Source organism: Phaethon lepturus, unplaced genomic scaffold (assembly GCF_000687285.1).
Source record: "Phaethon lepturus isolate BGI_N335 unplaced genomic scaffold, ASM68728v1 scaffold36717, whole genome shotgun sequence".
NCBI lineage: Eukaryota > Metazoa > Chordata > Aves > Phaethontiformes > Phaethontidae > Phaethon > Phaethon lepturus.
In genome coordinates, this window is record NW_010550426.1 from 15,113 (window position 1) to 40,504 (window position 25,392).

The following is a 25,392-nucleotide window of genomic DNA, read 5'->3' on the forward strand; positions in this document are numbered from 1 at the left end:
CAGGAGATGGTTAGCCTTCTGGGCTGGGAGTGTACATTGCCTGCTGAAAGGCTGTGTGAAAGGCTTGTATGAAAAATGTGTGAAAGGCTTTTGAATGGCATGATCAGATACAACTAGTTAAATAACATGTCAGAGATTTCTTCATTTTTCTGCAAGTCTGAGTCAACTTGCAGAACAACTTCTGCTGTTCAGTACTGAGTAAGCAATCTAAGCCTGAAGAATTCATGTTTGATCTGTGAATATGGAGGGTAACACACTGATCAACCAGGAGAATGAACTTTTCCTAGAAAAAATAAGGTTGGAAGAGATGCCTGGAGGTCACCTAGCCCAGTATCTGCTTAAAGCAGGGCTAGCTTCCAAATTAGATTAGGTTGCTTAGGGCCTTCTCAAAGGATAAAAGTCCCAAAGCTTCTCTGCACAACTTGTCCCAGTGTTCAACCACTCTCATGGTGAATAATGTTTTTGTTATGTCTGATCAGATAAGCAAATAATGACACTAAGGGATCTCTGTTGGAGCATAAAGATTTCTGTTCAGCAAGCCAGGTAATCCACAGGTTGATGGGTCTGATCCCATTCCTGTTTAGCCCAGGCACAAACTCCTGCTGATTCTTGTGGGTATTCAGTGCACATCTTTGAAGGCTGTGTCGGAAATAGACAGGCTCCTTACCACAAAGACAGTGAGGCACGTGCACACAGAGCCCTAGTCCCACGCTGAGAACCTTCGGTATGCAAATTTACAGGGTTTCTATGGAATACTGCCTATTTAGCAGGGATCATTCAACAGATGAAGTCCGTGAGACTTGATGACATGCATCTGAGGATGCTGAGGTACGTAGCCAATGGCATTACAAAGTCATTCTTTGAAAGGTTTTGGTAATTGGGGAGATTCCCATCTTCAAGAAGCGCCAGAAGGATTCAGGGAATTTTAGCTCAGTCAACCTAATCTCAGTACCTGGGGATTACACAGCAAATCTTCCTGAAAGTCATGTCTACGAACATGAAGGTGATGGAGAACAGCATGGATTTCTCAAGGCAAATCAAGCCTGACCTACCTGGCTGCTTTTTATGATGAGACAAATGGCTATGTGGACAAGGCAGTGGGTGTTGCTTTCTTTGACCTGCATGAGGCCTTTGAAATAATCTCACAAAGCGTCCTTGTAGCCAAACTGAAGAGATACAGACTGAACAAGTGGACTACTAGGTGGGTGAAAAAGTGTCTGGGCTGCTGGGCTCAAAGGCTTGTGGTCAGCGGTACAAAGAGGCCAGTACTATTTACGTTCTATGAACAACCTAGGTGATGAGACGGAGTATACACCCATCAAGTTCATGGATGATTACAAACTGGGAATAGTGATCAACGACTGTCACTCACAGGAGTCTCAGCAGGCTGAAGAAATGGGCTCATGGAAGCCTCATTGAAGGTCAGTAAAGGCAAATGCAAAGTCTTGCACCTGGGAAGAAGGAATAACCTTGTACACATGGTAGGGACTGATGGCTGAAAAGCAGCTTTGCAGAACAGGATTTGGAGGTAATGGTGGTCAACAAGTTGAAGATGAGCCGGAAATGTGCCCTTGTGGCACAGAAGGTAAACAGCCTGCTAGCTGTGTCAACAGAAGTTCAGGCAGCAGGCCAAGGAAAGTGATAATTTCTTTCTATTTCAGCACTTTTGAGGTCATATCTAGACTGGCATCTCCAGTTTGGGGCTCTCAGCACAAGGAATATAGTGACAAACTGGAGCAAGTCCAGAGGATGGCCATCAACATGACCAGAGTGTACAAGGAGGACTAAGGAACCTGTGTTTGATTAGACTGGAGAAGGCTAAGAGGGCATCTAATTTCTGTGTACAATTACTTACTGAATGTTTTGTAAAGGAGATGGATTCTTCTCAGAGGTTCACAGCAAAAGGATGAGGAACAATGAACACAAGTTGCATCTAGGGAAATTAGATATTAGGGGGAAAAAAAGCACAGGGGAGATGAAAAAACTTTGTAACAGGTAGCACAAAGAGGTTGTGAATGTCCATCCTTGTAGAAACTAAAAAATATTTGGCTGGACAAGGCTCTGAGGAACCTGATCTGATGGCAAAATTGGATCTAATTTTGGAACCACTTTTTAATTGAGTGAGGGGTTGGACTCAGTGATGTCCAGAGGTCCTTTCCAAACTAACCTCTTCAATGATTTTATATATTGTCTTGTATGAAGCATGAAGCCAGAGATGCCTGTCTCAGGCATTCACAAGACTTGACACCTTTGTAAGACTTTTCGGTTGTCTACTTTCTGTTTATGCACAATTAAGTGGAGCAAAGTTACATTAGGAAGAGAAAGAGCAGGATCTAAAGCATTCTCATGTCCCTCCAATTTCATACGTGCTTCATCGCCTGCCCTGGTACGTTACTGGGAAAAAGCAAGAAGTGACAATTTTCTCCTGTAGAGCTGAAATTGAAGCTGTTGCCCCTTGCATGAACCCAGACAGAGCTGGGAAAGGACTGATGTCATCACCCCCACAGAGGAAGGAGAAGCACTCCCTTAATGGGGAGCTCCCATCCCCGGGCACTGTGAGCCAGCTCCTGCTAGCTCCCAGGCTAATGGCTTTCAGAATAAGAGCAATCACCTCGTCCTGGTTCGTGGTACCTGGCAGGCATCCCACTCAGCAGCAGCAGGCTGGCTGGAACTGGAAGGGGTCTGAGTCATTTTAATTCTGTGAGGTTAGGATGGATTTGGCAATACGGTAATTTGTGTAACAAAAAAAAAAAAAAAGGTGGGCGTTAATGTTTTAAACTGCTTTCTGTTTGTGTAGGCCCTGGGGCAGCAAAAGGGAGGCCCAAAGGAGATTAAGTAGAGCAGTTTCTACTTTCTTCCCACATCTCCTCTGTGTGTGTGTGTGTAGGCACATTGCCCTCAGAGCCCCACTAACCAATGGACAATGAGTTTAAATTAGTGTAGCTCAGGCCTGATCTAACTTGCACTCTTTGTGCCTAAGATGCATTTTTAAATCAATATACTTAAATCAATGCCAGCTCAGAAGCTGGGATAATTCAGGCTTCAGGAGGTCTGTTCCTGCCTGACTTGAGTAAAATGAATCAGGCCTGCTTAAACAAGGCTTTGTAGAGTTCTCATTAATCATTTAAAACACAATTTGCATTGAACTCTCCCACTTTTTTAAGTAGGTGAGTCATGAAACACCAGCATGTTAGGAAAGAGAGAGCCTGAGGGAAAACCAAAGAACAGGAGGGTGTAAGTGAGAAAACGGCACTTCCTACCTTTCTCATATCATCTGGGGTACAGAGGGGTATATTAGGATGGGTAAATCAGACTACTCATCCCAGCTTCAACTCCATTAATCTCTGACGTGACTCCAGGGCAGAGTTAACTGATTAGATCCAAGTTACTTCAGCTTCCCAGAGGTCCTCAAAACTCATTCCTGACTACAACCCTGACTTGGAATCCCCTTTTCTTTCTGACAGCTACACAGAAAGGCCTGAAACAGTGGCTTGCTTCCCTTGACTCATCGCTTGTCTGTGCAAAAGATCAGCAGGATTTCTTTCCTTATCTACTACTGTGAAAGCAGTGCCAGCTAGATGCTTTATAATATAAGGAAGTTTTACGAGTAAGAGGTAAAATCCTACTGTTTTAACAGGCGGGACTCCAGAGAATTTTCAGGGGACTTGATATCTCCCATGTGCACCATGACACACATCTAACTGGGGAGAAGCAGACAAGGTCCATTTTATGGCAATACTGTTTTACAGCATCCTCCTGGATGCTGCTTTGCCTTTCCCGGGGAGTAATTTCCAGGAACTGTCTGAGACATTCAGCTATGACCTATGGCCAAAGAGAAACTATAAAAAACACAGTCTCCTGCTTCCCACTCAGAATCTTCAGTTTTGCTTTAATATCCTGTTTCTCTTCTTTCTGTCAATTGAAGAAACTATTCCAATTCACCAAGAAACCTTTCCAGTTCATTCCAGTTCCCTCAAGAACACCTACATCCAGTCCCACAGATCTGCCACATCACTTGGCCTCTCTTCCTTTCAACTTCTGAGTCCCTCTCCACTTGCAGAGAGAGCAACTAATCCAAAATAAATCTTTACATCATCAGCTTCTTACTGTTGGCTTCATCTGTCTATCTCCAGAAAAGTTCGAGTTCTTGGTTCCTCCATTCAAGCCTTCAATTCAAAAATGTATCTACCTATCTCCTGTGTTCTCTTTTTCTGTGCTCCTCTCTCCACTGAAAGCTTTTGTGGGTGGCAAGAATACCTAATAAGTCTCCTTGTGCAGGAGTATATCTCTCACCTTCTCTGAAATGCCTTAAGCTCCTCTGCTTCTAAACCCTCTTCATGACAGTGTCTTTAAGCAGGACCATGCATCCCGTTACACCAACCACATTTCCATAAGCCAAGGTCTAACCCCTTATTGTGCCATGGCAGATATGAAGAAGTTGTTACACACACTGCCAAATATTGCTAGATGGGTAGCAGATGCAGAAATAGTGCTGGAAAGTCTGTTCACAAAAGAACCAGCATTGTGTGAAAAATGACGCTGGCATTTCTTTCAGTCTCTTTCAAGTACAAGTGAGGATAAGCCCAACTGACTGCAAATAATTAAATCAACAAACGTTGGACATTTCTGCATGTTGCAAGCAGGACTAGACAAAAGAAGAAAAGATGAAGGGACTCACAGGAGAAGAACTGGTTATTTGTAATCACTTGGGAAGATCCTGTCCCTGTCAGATGGGCAAACAGCCCTTCCAATGGTTTAAGGCACAGTCAGCACCATACCAGGATGCCAGGAGTATGCAGCTTGCATCCCTCTGCGCATTTGAGCGATCCTGCTGAGCCCCACAGGGCCTGGGAGGCCTGTATAATGCTGGTTATAACCCCAGCTTTGCTGCTGTCATTTCTCTTTGGCGCTGGAAGAGTTATGCTAACCGCTCTAGGGGAGAGCATACCTGTTCTCAGATTACCACGGAGTTAGCATCCATGGGGAGGAAAGAAGCTGATTTACCTTTTTGTTCGTGCATGTCATAAGGAGCATAACAATCACTAGGATCAGCTAATGACCACCTGGCTCATGGAAACTGAAAGCCTTGCATAACGTTAAAACATCATCATTGTTTTAGCTAAATTATATAGAAAATTAATGGAACTCTCTAAATTACCATAATAACCTAAAGCATATGATCCATTTTCTCCCTTGAACAATGTTTCTGTAGTGAACGGCTAAATTCCTAAGAACAATGGAGACTCACTTTTCAACTTAGACCGCTGTGCTTTTGTTTATGTTTTTAAATGCTTATGTGTAAACTCTGAAATCAATCACACATCTAAGTACTGTATAATAAACAGTCTTGTGATCTTAATCACCTTTCCTCATGACAAGGTGAAGGTTAAATTTGCATCTTCCTATCAGTACTTACCCTGAATATCATCATTGAATGTACAGTATCTGTTCCGGTATTTATTGAGGAGACGAAAAGCGTTAGCATTGGCAAAATCTTCAAACTGGATCAGGCAATTCATGCCGTACCTGCAAGTTAAAGGGTAATTAAAAATGGGTAAAAATATTTCCACAACGTAAGATGATATATACGTCTTATATCAGGACAATGTAGCTAAAGACTCTAGTGCAGAGATAAAAATATCCTAAGAGAAATGCATCACAGTCACAGCAAACAGGATCACACCCTTCACAAGGTCCATAGACTCAGAAATATGGACTCACCAAGGATAATTGTATTCTTAATTCAAGGGGCTTCTTAATATGTATACCTATATATATATATATATGCATCTTTGTACTATTGGTACAACAAATTTTCAGTGGTGTATTTACTGAGGAGCTTATCAAAGTGAAGGAGATGTTCTTTTGCAATGGATATTGCAACTGCCAGGTTACAATACAGCAAATCTGACTGCAAAGGGAACGTCAGTTAAAGGGACACCACCAAGTGCTCGCTTCAACTGTAGGTGACCAAGAGAGGAGAAAAAACCTGCTTGTAGGATGCCATGGACTGAGTGCTTCACAATGTGATTTCATAGCCACGTTTTTGTGCTTTGGAAGTGTTTCTCTCCACTGAGTTGCTTTGCAGAAAACCAGCACGCAATGACAGCTAGTGACCCGTAGAGTCAAAAGGCAGGAAATAATTGCAAGCTTACCATAACTATCTAGTAATATCAGGGCAAGTGTGCAGTTTCTAAAAATCGGGTACTATTCAGACTGCTCCATATCTATTAACTTTCAGCACTTTGTATGACTCTACGCTGCATTAAAACTTTGCAAATAAAATCTAAAAGGGCCGTAAGTACTCTTTTCTCACACCGAGATGTGACAGGGCAGTGGGAGAAGCTCAGGGAATGAGTAATGCAACTATTAGCAACCTCTGGGCTGCAGGCAGGTGAAAGGGCTCTAAATATCTGCACTGTGTTAGAGACCTGAGCCTCTCTGGGACCATAAGCAGTGCAGAGGCAGCATCACCTTACCTACCTCTCGTTCAGACTTTCCCCCTTTGCCACAGAAATCCGAGGTAGGGGACATCCCTGCTTTAAATTAGGAATTGATACTGGACAAAACATGCTCCATTTGAGAACCGTGGCTCCTGTCATGAAAAGCTCTTTTCATCGCACTCGCAGTGCGGGCAGTCAGGCTCTCCTGGGAGGGCCTTGAATTTTTTATTATTATCATTTTCCACTTCAAGTATGTCTGTCAGCAAGGAGACAATGATAAGCACATGCATTGTGCTCCTTTTTTTGTCCATCATGAGAAACTCTTGCTTCATAAACCCTCTGGTCTCAAAAAAGGAAAAGGGCTGGCTCTTACACTTGCTTCACATTCTCTATGCTTGCTTTCAGAAAAGGACCACAATGGGGACAGACTTTTTAGCAGGGCCTGTTGCGACAGGACAAGGGGTAATGGTTTTAAACTAAAAGAGGGCAGGTTTAAACTAGATCTAAGGAAGACGATTTTCCCAATGAGGGTGGTGAAACACTGGCCCAGGTTTCCCAGAGGGGTGGTAGATGCCCCATCCCTGGAAACGTTCCAGGTCAGGTTGGACGGGGCTCTGAGCAACCTGATCTAGTTGATGTCCCCGCTCATTGCAGCGGGGTTGGACTAGATGGCCTTTGAAGGTCCCTTCCAACCCAAACTGTTCCATGATTCTGTAATTCTATGAATGATTTTAGAGCTGTGTATGACTCTCCTAGATACAAAAAGCTCAGATTCAACTCGATGCCTCGCTCCAGTTATGTCTCCCAATGTCCTACTAAGCTTAATATTTGCAAAATAATACTAATATTTGCAAAAATTTCAATGAAAAATTAGGTGCTTGATGTCTTTGTTGAATCAGGGACACAGAAGCTGTGGAACCTCTTCTATGGGGTCTGCAATTCAGTGTCATCCCAAGGGAATTGTCACCGCTCCTGTCACCAAAGAGCAGGAAAACGGCACATCTTAGAGAGATGCGTCCACCTTAGAGAGCCATGTGTGCAGAGATCCCTGACTGCATAGAGCACAGCTCCATGCCAGAACATGGTGCTGTTTCCTTTCTCCCAGGCACATTTCAGCTCTCTTCAGCTTCTCCTCTGGTGATGTTGGGAATGGATGCAGCACACCTGCAAGGGAGGACATGCCATGGCGGGTGGTTTTCTTCCTGGCTAATGTGGAATTCAATGACTGAGGGCATCTCCAATTTACCTCATGTGCAGTCTGGGTAGCTTTCTAATAGCTGGGTACGATCAGAGGTGGACTACCATGCCCAGACCCCACCATATGTGCCCCCGCCATCTCTCCTGAAAGAAAATGCAGTGCAGAGGGATTAAAAATTGGTTTCAACATTAGTCTATATTTATTGTGTGTCATCTAATAGCTGCTACTTCATGAAGTATACTTACTCCGCACTCTGCAATGTCAGAGTCCGGTGAGTCCTCTCTAGGTAGTCAGATGCAAGCATGACTGGTCATACTGGCCAGAAAGGCAGCACCTTCTTGTCTCGTTTACTGTGCTGAAAGGAGCAACAAAAGAGCCCTGTGCAACAGCCCTGTTGTAGCTGCACCACAACCCTCACTGTGGATAGGGAGGTTTAGGCATGGGTTTTCCAGGGGATCAACAGGAAAAAAACAGGATCTAGATGCTCAGGTGGGGAAATGCCAACTTGCCATACTTCAAAGGCAAAAAAGCCCTAGGAAAAGGACTGGACAACTGGTCCCATTGGTTTTCTGACTTCGAACGGGACAAATTCTTTCCTGCACCCTATATGACGGGACACGTTACACGGCTCAACAGCAACTGGAGTCTATTGAAATTTTGCATTTCTTTTTATAAGATGCTCTTAAATTGTCCCGAGCATGCTGCTAACTGCAGGTTACACCGAGTATTTGAGGGACAGACAGCTTATGCACTTTAAGCCTCCCCACTGCCGATTCTGGCAGCTATCAAGAAGACATCCAGTATCAAAATTTCTTCTGAAATGCAGAGCAACACTCTGAAAAGCAATAGATGAAGATTCCCAAACCTCTTTCTCTCTGTAAAGTTTTGGAAGTCAAAATGAACACTGGATATCCAAGGAATTTGTGCAAATAAACAATACATAAAGTGCCTGTGAAAATCAGTTTTCTAATGGATGATTCTCTTATCCATTGTTTGAATGTGTAATGAAAATATGGCTATGAGGGAGATGACACACCATCCAAAACATCTGCTAATATCTCACAGCAAAGAATTAGCAAATCTTTAAGTAACTTCAGTTGCTATAGAAACTATTTCTCTAACACCAGTCTTATTATTTATTTGTATCACTGAGGAAGTAACATTACTGACTTGCTTAATAAAATGATCTCAGCCAGCATTAATGTATGTGTGACCAGCTCTCCAAAGAGCGTAAGGGTAGGTGGGTGGGTTTCCCTGACTACAGAGTCAAATTTGCAAGATTATTAACCTGAACTTTTTTTTTTAACTCTGTTGAGCACAGAATTCTTTCCTCACTTCACGTTCCTGGTCTGCAGCATGAGACACTGCACAGTTACTTCTATCTGGTTTTGTCTCTGATAATTTTTTATTAAACAGAGTACAAGGAAAGTATGGTGGCCCACGAACTCTTCATTTCTCTTCATGCCCCTCAGTATGAATGGACAGTGCTGGAATGCAAAAACTATTCACTCAGGTATTTTTTGAAGATTATTTTCTTTTTCTCTGCAATATGTCCACTGAGCTTTTTAAAGTATAAACCACAATTTTGGGCCTATGTGAGCCTTTGCATAATGTGAGAACTAAAGTTTTTATTAATAAAGACCACAGATTGGTAATGGCAAGACCCTAAGACTGGATGCTTTAAATGAAAGAACCAAATATTTTAGACTCACAGTTAAAGCTGGGAATCTTGGGATGATGATCCTAGTCCTCAAGGACTACTCATCTTACTAGCATTTTGAAAGGACTTTAAAGAACTTGTGCTGCTCAAAGTCACTGAAATTAAACACAAATTAGGCAGCTGACTTACTGGGCCATCTTTAGAAATCCTAATGCTTACTGCTCTTTCCTAATGGTTCTTTGGTGGCTGTGTGCAATGCCTCATCTTAGGGTGATGTGATCAGCCTAAGGTTAAACTTAGCGAGGACTATGAACAAAACAACTGCTGGGGCCATTTGCAATAATATCCTTGTGAATATCAACATGATGATTCAGTTTTGCTGTCCTTCCTCCACAGCACAGTAACTCAAGATTTGTGTAACCTGTTTCATCCCAAAGAAATTCAGAGCTCTACAAAGTATTTGGGTGGTATCCAAAAGTAAAACGTAGACAACTTGGGACTGGAGCACAGAAGTGCATTAATATGCAACAATGCTAAAAAAAAATCCAGCTTAGGAGAAAAGGTAAAGAATATCTGTTGTTGAAAAGGGTGGTCAAAGAGCTGCTACTTGTACTGGAATGTGGCCAATAAAATGCAGCACAGAATGGGATTTCTTCCACTACCTTTACGTATCTAAAATTTGTCTCTGTAATGCCCAGCTATCTCTGCCTGCCTTCTCAGATAATGGAGAGAAAGAGGCATGTCCAAGAGCAACTTCTTTGAACTAGCCTAAGTGGAAAATGGAAGTAGATAACATCTCTGGAGATGCCTCTTTCTCCACAGTCTCTGTGAAGACAGTCTAAGATGAACAACTTAAATTTAGATGTCTATCTTTAGACACCTAAATTAGGAGAGGGAAACATTATCTAATGTTATCTAATTATCGCAGCTGGTTAGGAAGATCTTAAATATACGTCATGCACCCTAGGTCACTTGGCTTATCACCCTTTCAACTGCAATGCAGTTTTTCCTTTCCTTCAAAGCCTGCAATTTCTTTGTTGATCTCTACAGAAATTGCCCTGCTCCATCCCTTGTGTATGGTATCCAAGTGGTCCCCTATCAGGCTACATGGAAATGCTCCAGGATGGAATGAAATATAGTGGCTAGCCTTGCCCCATCATAACATTTTTTAAATGAAAACTGTATTTTGACAAAACTGATTTTACAAAATTATTGTGTTTCACTGGAAACATTGTCGTTTCCATTAAGAAACCAAAATTAACCACTTATTGTTGAAGGAATCATTTTTAGTAAGGTATGCTTTTGTCTAATCAGCTAAGAAATTTTGCTCCGTTTAACTTGTGAGATCTGATATGAATGCAGTCCCAGCTAGTACACACCAAAGCACTTATGCCATGCTTGCTGTCTATAGCTGCAGAATGCCTCTTTTGAGAAAAAGTGATTATAAAGTGACTATTTGAACAAGGATTTCTGAAGATCCCCTCTGCCACATTTAAATATCCTTAAATTTGTGGCTAGAATTCAGTGTGGCCCTGCAGAGAGATCTTGCAAACTGCTGTGGTAGGAAGAGGATCCTGAGGTCAGTCTGCTTGGCTTGTTGCTACTTCTTATAGATTCTTCCATGCTTTGACTGATCCATGTGACTTATCTCCTAACTTTCAGTTCAGACCCTGAAGGAGAGTTTGAAGCCAAGAGCAGCAGGTCACATCAGGTCTGAATGTTTTCCAGTCCAGCAAAGGCATGGCCAGCTAAGGTTGCCTCCCTCCAGTAACCTCATCCTGACTGTCAATGACTCATCTTCTCTAGAGCATTCTATCATCTTCTTGGCATCTGGAACATTAGTAGTTAAACACCCAAAATGTAATTGCCTTTATGTGAAAGGAAAGCTCAAACATAAACTATCAGGATTTCAGACTGACAAGTTACACTGAAACAGAGCAAGAGCCAATATCCAGTTTAGTTCCTTTCATTCCCCAGTTCTTTCCCCCCGCTTTCAAAAAAGGAAGGTTTTGGGTTTTGACCTTCTGATTTTGGATTCAAAGCTGTTCCCATTCCTCTTGGGCATACTGAAGAGTGCAGTTCTTGGGATCTCTGCAGTCCTATGTCTCCTTGTGGAACTGGAGCTTCCACACTTAGCATGAGTAATTTTTACATTTGCAGGCTGTGGAAAAGGATGCTTGGACAGTTCACTCTTGTATCTCTCTGACAGAGATGGTTTTGAAAGAATCAGACATGCTGCATAGAAATGGGGAGAGACTATAAAAACAAAGTCTTTTATGGTCACTAAATATTACCCAGGTTAATGTCTTAACATCCACACCACAACCACTACAACACATTCACATTCTTCAACAAAAATGAGACTCTTTGGAGTTAAAAGTCAAACTCTGCTGTACTGCTTTGTTGTATGGCAGGTTTATGTCATGTCAGGTGCGAACTCTGACATCCTTTGCTGAAGGCTCTGTGTGTTTTTTTCAGATGAAACACTGAATCTATCTTCTTTCTAAAAACAGTTCCTCACTTCTGTCTTGTAACTGGTGACACTACAAGAGTCATTATTTAATACTGTCACCATGTCAACCGGTTCACTGCTGGCTGCCAGAAAACCATCTGGGGACCCTGTTCTCTACCATCTCTGGAATTAATTTAGCCATTTTATAGAACTGGAAAGAAAAAGATGTGCTTTGTCAGTTCCTCCTCATTAAAAAAATCACTAGTCTTTCATGGTAAAGATTATGTTGCTGTCCCATTAGTTTGCATATTTTGGAGTTTTGTGCCATAAATAATTATGACCGAAATTCTGGCTTTCTCTCCCATACCTTGCAAAAACCTTCCTGTAAAAATAGGCTTACTGGGAAATGCTTTATAGTATGCTCCAATACACTCATTTTAGTCCAATCTCCAGTCCTTGCCTAGCAAATTTTGCACAAACAGGATTTTCAATTAAATAATATACTATTGATTAAAATAATAGTATAAGACTGTCACTCTAATGAAGAATGACTCTAGGAGCTAAACACATACAATATTACAAGTCTGTTGTAAAAATTACCCCCTGAAAACCTTCATGAAGAAATTATTCCATTTCCTGGAACACAAACAAGCACAGGATTCACTTTATCACTGTACTGTCATTCTGGTACTATCAACCAAGAGCTACATGGGGTCTCTGGGCTGTGCGAACAGTTAAGATGCTGTTAGTAAAGTCTGTTTCCCCTGTAGAGGTTGATACACATCTCTCTTGGATGAGCACAAAGTGTGGAACAAAAGACTGTGAATCCCAGAAGAGGGAGGCAGATGCTTTCCTGATGACATTGCTTTTAGCTTCTTTATTCAAGAGAGTTCTCAATCGCCTGAACAATCTCATTATGCAACTTGGTTCTTTCATCCTCGTTTGTATGCACCTCTTCCAGTTCATCCAGCCTCATTATAAGCCACGAGGTCAGAAAGGAAAAAATTCATGAGGCAGCAGTTACCATTTGAGAAGCATCTAACCAAAACTGCACAAATCAGAACTTCAAGGGTGGCCTGAGGGCCTGTGCAGCGCCTTTGCTGACCAGTATCAAAAGGACATGTTTTTCATCATGAGCAGGGAGTATAAAACATTCCTATATGCATGAAAAAACTGTATTTACAATAAGGTCCAGTTCCTTTATTGGAAGAATCACAAGAAGGATGTTCCAATCCTTGTCTGATTTTATCATTTTATGGCATTGCTTTCAGTCATTCATGAGGTAAGCAATGTGCTTTGATGCACTGCAACTCCTACTCATAGTCTTAGATAAAACCAGGCAGAGAAGAACTAAATTGCCTTTACCTTTGTCCTTGAGATCTTCTTACTGCTGCTTGATACACTAGAAACCAAAGTTCTGACCTCTAAGTAAAAGTATTTTTTTTTGGTAAAGGAGTCTGACATCAGAAAAATATCATGCTTGGCAAGTGACCAGCATTTAGGATTGGAAAAACAAAGTCCACGATAGCAAGTTAAACTTAAACAACACTAGCACCTGAGTCTGGCCAGTGTCCTGAGGCCATCCCTACTGTTAAATTGTTAGCATGATCCTTGTCAGGCTTTTGGACAGACCAGCAGTACTCTGCCATGTGGCCACAGTTTAGGGGTCAGTTTGGTCAGGCACTTCCTCAAGAGGCCAGCTGAGAGCAGCCCTGCTGAGAAGGACTTGGGGGTCCTGGTGGATGAAAAGCTGGACATGAGCCGGCAATGTGCGCTCACAGCCCAGAAGGCCAACTCTGTCCTGGGCTGCACCTAAAGCCGCGTGGCCAGCAGGGTGAGGGAGGGGATTCTGCCCCTCTGCTCCGCTCCGGGGAGACCCCCCTGCAGTGCTGCGTCCAGCTCTGGAGCCCTCGGCACAGGAGAGACATGGACCTGTTGGAGCGGGGCCAGAGGAGGCCACCAAAATGCTCCGAGGGCTGGAACAGCTCTGCTGTGAGGCCAGGCTGGGAGAGTTGGGGTTGTTCATCCTGGAGAAGAGAAGGCTCTGGGGAGACCTTATTGCAGCCTGCCAGTAAAGGGGACTGATAAGAAAGATGGGGACAGACTTTTTAGCAGGGCCTGTACTGATAGGACAAGGGGTAACGGTTTTAAAGAAATTCTTTACTGTGAGGGTGGTGAGATACTGGCACAGGTTGCCCAGGGACATGGTAGATACCCCATCCCTGGAACCATTCCAGGTCAGGTTGGACGGGGCTCTGAGCAACCTGATTAGTGGAAGGTGTCCCTGCCCATGGCAGGGGAGCTGGAACTAGATGACCTTTAAAGGTCCCTTCCACCCTAAACCATTCTATGATTCTACGATTCTATGATTCAGAGAGAAAAGCCCTGTTGTTCCCATAATGTCTTTGCAAAATGGTTTTTCACAAACAAGAGTGTAACAAAACTAGACTGTTGTTGCATCTGACACCAAGGTTGGCTCAAGGCACAGAACAAGATATGCTTTCATGTACCTTAGAAATAGAGACAGAACCAGAAATCTTACATAAGCAAACACTGGTGCCAAGCTAAGAGGAGGCTTAGAGGAGAAAAAAGTTCATCCCACGTAAAAAGGGTGCAAGGCCCAGGCTCATTTTTGCTTTTGGGGATCCAGTTCCTTCCCACCTCTGAGTCTGCTGATAGCCCAAGTGGCAGCTGAAGTGTGGTTGTTGGGCTCTTTGCAGTAGGCGGGTTATACAGGAGCATAAGTGTGTCCCAGAAGGGTAAAACTTTTCTACTGTCATTCACGTCTGGGAAATCTTACTTCAGGATTGCACTGTTTGCATATTTGTATGTGTTTCTGTCCACAGAGAGGAAACCCGGACACGTAAAGAGACAAAAGAGACAACAGCAAGAAAAGTTTACAACTTGGAGGCACGGGGCCAGGCAAGTGCACTATTGTTTACAGGGAGAACTTAAAACATTTGTGTGCTTACAGGCTGCAGACAGATGTTACACTAAACATCAGAAAAAGCCTTTCATTTTTAAGACTTCCACATAGCTAAGAGGAAGGCAAGTCTTCCCTTAAAAAACTGACAATGGAAACTAAAATTTTTGTAAATGAACATAGAAGTTAACCTTCTGGTTCTGAATCCACTGGAAACCCTCACTCAGAACCATGACGTGATTTAATAGCATTACTTCTATCACTCATTAACTAGTTCTAATAGTGTTAAAAGGAGAGATGAAGACATAAGTTAGAAAACATGATCATATCTTACTTTGTTTTGAAATGGAAATGTAATGAGTAAGGTTCATTGATTGCCAGGTTAATCGTAGCATGGTGAAAGTCGGACTGAAGAATCCACATTAGAGGTCATGACTGTTATAGCAGATGTAGCAGTTATGATGGTTGTCAGGAGTGAGACAAAAATGCAATTGCTTTTATGCTAGAACGTTTGGTTTTGAGCCAACAGATGGGAGTTGCAAAAATTTGTAGCCTTTTATATTACAGCCAATACAAAATTTAAAGCCGTAGGCCCTGGGTTTAGAAATCCCATGCCAGGGAGCTGCATCATGAACCCAACAGGAACTGCTGTCTGCCTCACCATCGTCTTAGGCTGCAGACTATTTCTGATGTTGGGTAGGAGTCTCACTAGGTTTCTGCCAATATAAACACAGCCACCACTCTCTGAGGCATAGAGCCTGCTGTGGATTCAGTGAGTGCTAAATGAAAGTGACCCTTGAAGCACAAAGATAGCAGGAAATCCCTGAATCTCAGATTACTGGAAGCTGGGGGTATGCCAAGGATGGTTTGCCTCTTGTTCCTAGTCATATGCCAGGGCATCTGCTATGAGCTACTGTTAGAGACAGGATACAGGGCAAAATCAAGCCAAGATCAATCACAAAGCTCTTGGGAAAAAAGTTTTGAAAAATTATAGTCAACCTTCCTTATAATCCTTAAAGCAGCAAAACCGCCCCTCCCCAAACCAACCAACTCTTTCGCGCAGCATGTCTCATGACTCCCAAGCACTAAGACAAGCACTAATGGCTGGTATGGCCATTCTTGTGTTTTTGTGCAAAATGACATCATCCTCCTTGCAGTGTATTTGAGGAACAACTGCAGCGGGAGGTACAAGGCTTCCTGGGAACAGGGCATAAGCAGGAGATGCAACAGCATTAGTGCTGACCCTCAGATGTAGCCTTGAGCTACCCTCTGACAGACAACAAGGAATGGAGCCTAACCACCTGCCTTCCACCCAAAGAGATCTTCTCCAGCTACATCTTTTTAAACCGCATATGGGAAACCTGGCTCAGGTGGAAAGCACAGACAGAAAGCCTAGGGTAGAGAGCTTTTCGACATCTGTAAATGCATTATCCCAAAGAATTTGAAGGCCAGGTACATTAACACCGAGATCCCATAACAGCACATCTGGAACTCAATCATTCCTCAGTAGCAGAAAATCAAGCTAATAAAACCTAAATATTGCTCTTTGACTTTAAATATCATCCAGTGGCTAAAAGCAGATCATAGGAGCTTGCTGATGAGCTCATTTCCACATCAAGGCAGGATACTGGACAGCGGGGGTGGCTTTTCCCATCACCATCACTTCTTCCTTCTGGATGGTGTCAGAGTCCCTCTGGCCATGGCAACTGGGCAAGAAGAATATCTACCTTGTATTCCCAGGAAGGCTGGAGTCAATCTATACCACCAGCCCTGCTAGAGCACTGGTGATGGTGTGCAGATCTTCTAACAGACACATAGACGCTGAGAATGGACTTTAGGTGTTAGCAGTATTATGCGAGGGCTTTATGGAGGCCAGTGGTGCCTAAAGACTTAGTCTTTCAGGATCAATTAGTCAAGCTAACTAGAGCACCTGAATAAATATCTACAGCATCTGAATAAATAACAGATGGGCACATGTACTGGTGATTTTGTTGTGGAAAGGTGCTGGTGAATTTGTGATCCACGGCCCTGGAGAACTGCTGAAACAGAGACAGCTTTTGTGGAACTTGTTGGAGAGCACATGGGAGCTGACTTGGTACGTTTGCGGGTAAAAGTACTGGGAAGGGATTAGGCAAGGAAAAATCGGGTATAAAACAAGCACAAGGAAAAAACAAACTAATCCGGGCTACTTTCCTCCTTCTCCCGTTTTGTGAAACTGAATGCTTGATCTCCTGACGTCTTCTGTGCTCCGCTGTATGGCACAGGCTGGCAGAAAGCTTCTGTTTCCCTGGTCACCCTGTTAATAAGCATTGATGAGAAAGGAAAGGGGAGTGAAGTTATAACAACTTAATGAGGCTTCTGCAACACGGTTTGCTGGCATGTGGAAGTGCCTCTTGCAGAGTCTTGGGCCGCATGCTCAGCATCTGCCAGTAAGCAACTGAGGCCAATGTTCGAAACAGAGGCTGGAGCTCAGAGACAGGCCATCCATCAACACCTCTGGTCACTGGGAGCCACCAAGCTGCACTGTTACTGTGCTGATGAAACTACAGAAGGAGCGAATGGAGGAAGACACAGGGTCTTATATCAGATAAGGAAATTATCTATATCAGCTTCTATACTGGTTTAGGAGAAAAAGGAGGAAAGAAGTTTCCAGTGGTAGTTTGCTTTGAATGAGAGTCTGATGATTAAAGAACACTGTTACTGCACAGGCTGGGTGGAAGCTCTGCAAAGTCCAGAGAACATGCCCCAGCACAACTTATCTCCCATCGCATTTTGATTTCGACTTTAATTTGCTCATATAGGCAAGCCCAAGAAATTCAGTGGGTTACTCCAATTATGATCCTTGGATACTTTAGGTGAATATTTATTCCAGCCTACAAAAATGTACCAGTTCAAGGGTAAGACTGACTTGCCCTTTGCCATGGTAACTGAGAAGAGGGAAAACTGAAGCAGTGTATTTTCCCATACAAAGCGTATTACTCATTGTGAGAAAACAGCAATTTGTCAGGCTGCTTCATTCAGTCATAGGCTAGGCTCAACAGGCCAAATTTTGCACATAGTTGCCTCCCAAGAGGAGCAAAATGTATGGCTTGGAGCTGTTGTTAAAGAGCTCAGTCATTTCATGTGTTTTAGGTGAAAGAGTAATGAATGAAAGTTTAGGCAACAAGAAAACACAGAAATTTATCCAACAGTTTCAGAAAGGGCTTTTCTTTCTAAAATTGCCCAGAAGTCACAGTTTATTTCAAAGTACTGTAAGTGCTAACTCTGAAGCCTCTGATGCACTCCTCGTTTCATTAGAGGTGGCTGTTATGAGACCAGGAGCCCCTTCTGCTGACTGTAGGGGTCTCCAGCTATAGAAAGTTGACATCTGTTTGATATTATTATTCTATTAGAAGAGTAAATCTTCACTCCCCTGACTTTCTTGTGGGCTCTACCACATTCCACTTCAGTGACAAATGACAAATGTCCCTTGAGCCAGCAATGATTTGACAGGGTGGAAGGTACTCCTACAGAAGAACTGACAAATGGTTTCCATGAGAAGTTGAAGTGCCTTCAGGAAGTGGATAGAATTTCTGCATGAACATCAAGCTGAAAAGGAAACCCTCAAATTGCAAGAGATTTGTGGCAACCCAAAAAGTTCCTCCCCAAATAACTGAATTTGCATGTGACATTATAGACTTGCATAAGAAATCACAGAAGACTGAAGATCAGTGCGTTCTCACAGGTTTCCTCACATGTGGAACCAGGCTACAATAAAGCAGCATGTTCTTGACCTTCTGAACAATTTCTGCTTCCTTTTGTAACAGAAGTTAGAGCTCCTACTGGGTTGCATCCAGTCATTCCAGTGGAAATCTGAGACCAAATGAATCTGTTTCATATAAGTTTGCCAAACCCAGGCTGATAGCAGGATTATTCACCAGCCCAGAGCTCACAGAGGATCACACTCCAACAACTCTTTAAAGTATGCTGGTGGTGAGGATGGTATAATATACGGTAATAGCTCCTTTCCCTCAAGGATCTCCAAATACTTTACAGATGTGAATGGAGAAGTGCAAAGTGGAATTTCCCAGTCCCACGTTGCAGGGAACTTTCTGTGGGCTTACTATGTTCAAGCAATTCATGTTGGCTTAGAGAAATAGAAAAGCTGGGACAGGGGCCCCAGGAACTTGATTCCCACCACTTGGATGAAAGCATTAAACATGACATCACCTCCTCACAAGATAAGAGTTCATTGTTTTGTGGCTGAGTGTCTTCTCCCTTTAATGTGGAGATTAGCTCATATAAACTAAACACAGGAAAGTAACAGCCAATCCCCTCCTCTGCAGCAGCGAGCACAGATAAGGCAAATTGTCTTTCTGGCCCTGTCACTGGCATCACGGGAGTAGTGTGTACATTTACCACCACAAGCATAAATCTCAGAGCCAAATTCATGATGGTCCATCAATGAGACCATCATGTGGGTTCTCACTCCATTGTTCCCATTCTATCATCAACACCAACACTGCAATACCCCTGTGGTCTCCTGGCCAGAAGGAAGTGGGACAGTTTCCTTGAAGGATTAATTAGTGACTACAATAAAAACAAAGAAAAACCCCACAAATCATCCCTGACAACTCTTAAACCCTGACAACCTTTTTCTACTTGTAGAGCCTCTTGTGATTTCCTAGTTGTGTTTTACCACTTTTCTAGCCTCCAAGAATTTCTTCCCCCTAGATAACCCACAAGTTTGTAACATAATACTACACTGCAATCAACTGACATTTCAGTCAAGTTTCTTGCCAAATATAAAGAAGGACAAACCAGAGCACAAACACAAAATTCTCTTCTCTGCAGTCATCCTTAGGGATTTTTAATCCAAAAGGCTATTGTGTTCCTGTTCACAGATACAGGAGCTATAGCACTGACTGACACAGTAAGTGGGCAACTGCAGCTGGGAGGGTTGATGTACTGGCAGGCCATCATACGGGCCATGTCTACACCATGCTGCTGAACAGCAAAGGAGAGTCTCCTGTCCTAACAGCAGCATTGCACGTTCACAGGTTGCAGCACAACGCTGCACAGAGCTACCATCAACAGATGCTGAAATTCTCCATGATGCACTCATCCCTCTCAAAATTTGGTTCGTCAGCTGTGAATGAACGGTCCTCAGCAGTTCAGCCCCTACTTCCTACCTCCCTCCACCCACAGCCAGCTGGGCAGTCAGACTGTACGTAAGGATATGCTTCTCAGTGGACGGGTAGGTGTTGTCATTAGACGCTGGACATGATGCCTCCTACCTCAAGGGAGACAGGATGAACTGAGTGCTGATGACACACGTACCACCCGCTCCCTTCCAGTTATGCAAGAACACACACACACACAGAGCTGGCTGGATACACAGAAAGAGGGAAGATCAAACAGCTCCTTCAGCTGTGAAGAAAAGACCCTACAACATACCGACCAGCAGCAGCCTATTAATCAGGCACAGACTGCAACTCTCTGCCACTCCTTATCAATATCATCTGCTCCTTTAGAAAAGGCAGAAAAAGCTGCTTAGGAGCTTGGGGCTTTCCAAATATTATTATTTTTTTCCTTAACAGTTGTTCTCACGTTCCTTCTTATAGTAACCTCTCCACATACTCATGAAGATTTTAATAGATTATCTTTTTTTCAGAAAGAGGAACTCAATGCAGTGCAAGAGATGCACATGCAGCACTGAGGTTGTGGTTCTGCTCTTCCCATGTCAAACTCCCTGCTACATCAGAGACTCTCTATCCCAGCTAGTCAGTAAGAATGGAAACAGCACTCTCTCTGTCCCACCATCAAAAAGACAGTGCTTATAATCCTGGCCTGCTCTCTCTGCAGACTTGAATGCCAGCAGGGAAGCTCCTATTTTTAACAAAGTGATAGACAGGCAGTCTGCAGACCCACACAGACATCACTGTGTGGAGTGACTGCTGTTTCCAGTTAGATGATTTCCTTCACAATGGTGAAAGCTAGAAACTTCCTTTACAAAATGTAAACAAACCAAAGTTTAGATTCTCCCTAAGCTGAATGAGGCTCATAAACGCACGATGGAGGCCAGATATAGCCCACAGGGCATATGTTTGACACCTCTGGCCTATATGGACAGGAAATGGTTATAAATAGTCAGTCCCATTTCAGTTCTCTGAAGACAAATATTTTTGACACTGAGTGCTCAAGCACAAAGAGTTGTTTGTAGACCACCCAGGAGACTTGCATTTAAATGACCTTTCTCTGCTAGGATGATCAATTATACTAATGCTTATTTCACGAGTTGCAACATTTGTTCTTAAATGGAAGCAGCCCAGAGGAGCCATGTATATAATCCCACTTACTTGTCGGTAACTGCCTGCATAAACTCGTCAATCAGTTCGTCGTACTGTTTCCCACGAACCCTCTTGTGTTTCAGTCCAATATAAAGTGGATCACTCAGGAGAGCCTAGGACACAAAGCAATTCTGTTGACATCTTCTCTTCCATGGACAGATGGAAATTTATGTCCCAGCCTACCCAAAAAGTTTGTTCGTTGTGGTCATATGAATTTTACTTACTATGCAGTGAAGGCCAGCCCACACAGCTCTTCCTGAGCTGAAAGTGTTTCCGTAAGAAGTCAGATTGTGCTATGGACTATCTTTTGGTGTAAATAAAGTCAGAGGGATGTAATGCTTCTTGTCTGCTGTAGGAAATGGAGCTCTGCATCCTCAGAACAGCTCTACCAAAAGCTCCCTTTCAAAGCGCCTTACTCCTAGTGAATAAAACTGACCTTGTGTGGGGAGTGTTTACTATTCATTCAGTTCTTAATTTTGCACTGAAGGTTACCAGGAAAGCTGTTGACCATAAACAGTGCTTTCAGCAATGAAGATAGCCTGAAGTAACTTGAAATGACATGTGTCATACAGGCCTCCAGGTGACAGCCCTGCGTTGACCAGAACCAGTGATCAGATGCCAAAATGTTCCCCAGCCCTGCACCTGCCTAGCACTTACCTCCAGCCATCTGCAGGTGTCAAGGCAGGGTATTTTCATACAAAAGATTAGTTTATTTTTTGGCTCCTGCTGGGAGCATAAAACCAGGCCATTCCTCCAACCAGTCCAGCAGGTGTTAAATCAGGATCCCTACGCCACCTAAAAAGGACTGGGTCAGCATGGAAATAGCACATATTTTGGGGAAAATTACAAGACAAACAGTGGCAGGAGACAAGTGGGCCAACATCTCCGTGAGTCACTGCAAAGCAACTCTACTTCCCTTCCAATTTCAGGAACTGAATCATCCACATGAGAAGGGGACGAGCCATCTCAATTCTATTGTCCCGCAGCCATATGTGCCCTAAATATTGGCAGGTATGCTAAAATCAGATCTGTTTTTACAGCCACAGCTGTTTTCCCTTAGAAGGAAAGACGAAAGAGGTTTTAATCTGGGTTTGATACATTAACTCTTCAGGGCCCTGAAAGAATTTATCTTTTTTTGTTTTTCTGTTTAGAAAGCCAACCCATTTGCATTACTTCACTGATTGCTCCCATAGCGCCACGTGCTCTGGGGCTGCTTCATGGAGTATAAAATTGTCCCACGGGCAAGCTGAGAAACGCCAAGCTCTGAAAAAAGACCGATTTGCTGAAAACACAAAGTATTATGGACTGTCAGAAAGACAAGCTGGGAACTGATGCTAAAAATATAATGCAACTGCTATATTTACTCCATTCTACCTGAGGTTCCTGTGTTAGCAACACAGTCACCCCAGGCTTATCATATATTAATAGGCAGAGATGAACAGGATGAATGCCTGTAAGAAGTGTCTTGTTTCTGCACTGATAAATGAATTTACTCGTGGGGCAGGATGCTCCTAGGACATGCTTAGGGTTTGGTTAAGCTGGGTTTATGCACATGCAAAAGACATTAAATAAATAAACAAATTATTTATATTGTGAGGAAATATATTGCTCATATTGCTGGAAAACTGCAACTTCTATATCTTAATCCCAAATGTTTGGAATTTGCCTCCACAGAGAAGTTCCTGGACACATAAATTACACTTGATCTTGGGCAGAACAAAAGTGCCCAAGGCTGACTCTGGGAGTCCCTTTTTCTGACACCATCTTACCCTTGGAGATGCCTAAAAATCACTGGTGCCACTTTGGATTTTAGTGTCCCCTGGATACTGAGATAGAAACAGATGGTCATGCACGGTCAGAAGCTTCCCATGGGAAGGGAAGCACTTACACCCAGGTCCCTCTGAAGGGAAACTCCATCTGGGTGGCTCAGAGCATGCTAGCACTCAGTGGTGTACAGACCAGCATGGAGGAGAAGGAAGAGATGAAGGAGCCAAAGTCAAGTCAATACTCTATTGACTGGAAACTCCAAGAAGTGAGACATTGACACTTAATTCCTGGTTTAGCCTCAGAGGGTCCAAACTCAAGAGTTACCACTTTTCAGGAAAGATCGTGGATCAGGCTGAGATGAGCACACCCTATATTCTACCAGTCCATGACAGGCCTTTGTGTTAAAGGGATAAAATAATCCTGGGATCAGAGATCAAAGAGGTAACTGGGAATCTCATGTTGGATGTCATCTATGGCCACTGATTTTCCTTTCTTTCATTCTTTTCAAGTGTCCAGTGTGAGACACTTGGGGATGGAGTGAAAGAGGTGCAGAAAATCTAGCTTTCCAGTGAGTACAGGCATGGCCAAAAATGTTGGTACTCATCTGTCTTCATACACAAACTCAAAGCTCTTATACCCCAGATTTGTTATTTCTCACAAGAAACGTGTGTTTGGTTTACTCAGGGTCAAGTGAGGCACAAGTACATTTTACAAAAACGGACAGATCAGGGCCATCACAAAAAACTACTGGATATTCATTTTAAAAAAGACATCCTCGCAGATGTCCATTCTGGCATGGCTAAAATGTTGCACTTCGGCCCGTCTGAGCCAGAGTCATAAAGCAAAAATCTCCAAACAGATGGGAGTCCTCTTGTCTGGTTATCATGTGCAGTGAAGTGTGCAATCTGACAAAACACTGAAATTAATCATTCCCAAACTGCCCACCAGGGATTCTCCATTTTCTGGAATACAGTCACCTCTACGCACACACACGTATCTGTCTGTTTTCTCACAATTACCAGAGGAAGAATAAATCTGGGACTTCCTGTACAAATTCTTTCAACTCACCTTGCCATGCTGAAAGGTGGAGCTGACCCTTCAGCTCCAACTGGCAACACTCTGAGTCTTCTCATCAGGGGACCATGGGGCTATTTAGTGTTTATTATGTTCTGTTTATTTCAGTTCCCCATAAGAGCAAGTTTCTTGAGCATCAAGCAGGAATGAAACCTGTCCACATTCCTGCAGTGCTGGTCTAGCTATTGTCTCATCTTGGATGTATCTGGCTTTGCCTCCACATTTAGGGAACTGGATCAGATAAGCATTAATCTCAATCCCTTTTCCCCTCTGACAGATTTATGAAAAAATGTAAGTCTTACCTCGTTGTCTGTGCCAACATCCAGCAGGACAGGGAGACACTGTTGTGGGTGAACTCCACCACAAGCTGTGTACAATGCAAGCTTCCCCACTGGGATACCCATGCCGTAACTTCCTAGATCTCCTAAACCAAGAATCCTCTCTCCATCTGTCACCACGATAGCCTAGGAGGGTCAAAAGAGACTGTTGTATGGTGTTGCCAAGGCTCTAGAAGCAAAAGCAGCTCCACTGTCTTCACAGCGATGCCATTTTGCAGTTGCATTGTGCTATGGATATTTGCTCCTTCTAAATGACACCACGTTAATTAGCTGTTAGTGATAAAGGGCTGTTCATTTTTGGGGGAAGAGATAGTGTGGCTGATGGGTAGCTGCTCAGTGTGGGAGCAGCTCTGCTTGCCAGCACTTAAATTCACTTGTAGAAGAGCTCAACCACCATGGCTCTTTGTGCATCCCCAGCTGTATAACCAGAAGCTGCACAAAAGAGATCTGGCCTTGATTTTTGCTTTCCCTTTTTTCTGGAAAAAAGAGCTCCGTAAAAAAGTGCTCGTGCTTATGAACTGCATCTGTGAAAGTAACAAGTTCATGTCTCCACACTGTTGCAGAGTAGCTGTGGAGTAGTCAGCATCAGGCCATCAAAAAAAACTCATTATAACTGGGTCCTTTTGCTTCTGGTGCCCCTGACTGCAAGGCAGGTAGACAGAAGCCATCAGCAGGGGCAGCAGCATGGACTGCGGAGGGGCTCTCACTCTATGTGTTCAATATTAGACCATTCCTCCCCCAGCAGGAGTTAAACAATTGCCATTTAACTCTTTGTGCAATTGGTCTTTTGCATTTCAGCAATACAGTAATGTGCTACCTCACTGAAATCTCTGATCCATAATTTTCTGTTTTTCTTGTTACTGTATCATTTTTCAACTGGTTTATCAGACTGCAGGGGACTCAAGTGCACAGTCTAGCTTGGGTTTCAAAGGAGAAGACTGCAGAGAAGTTCTTTATTTGCTGATCTGCAAAGTTAAGGCTAAACTTAGGACATAAGCACGCATGTGCTTTAGTGAGAAGTAAGAGAATGGGGGATTAGAAGCTACCTCAATAGATGTACTTCCTTGGAGGGGGGATATAATAAAGATGCATTGGTTTATTGCTGTGATGGAGAAGCATTTCCTTGTTTAGGAATGGAATCACAGCATCACAGAATCTTGATGTTGATCCACAGAATGTTGGAAAGGACATTCAAGATCATCAAGTCC

General features: G+C 43.2%; 1 protein-coding gene across 1 annotated transcript in view; it reads right to left on the reverse strand.

Moving 5' to 3' along the window:
• ME3 (malic enzyme 3, NADP(+)-dependent, mitochondrial) overlaps window positions 1-24,310 on the reverse strand; it is a gene marked incomplete at its 5' end in the record, with an annotated part of 37,315 nt that extends 13,005 nt beyond the window's left edge. Inside the window, 3 exons of the mRNA XM_010290561.1 lie at window positions 5,417-5,526; window positions 21,015-21,118; window positions 24,149-24,310. Coding sequence (XP_010288863.1) covers window positions 5,417-5,526; window positions 21,015-21,118; window positions 24,149-24,310 — 376 coding nt within the window. The remainder of the gene's footprint in view (window positions 1-5,416; window positions 5,527-21,014; window positions 21,119-24,148) is intronic.
• Between the last annotated feature and the right edge of the window lie 1,082 nt (window positions 24,311-25,392).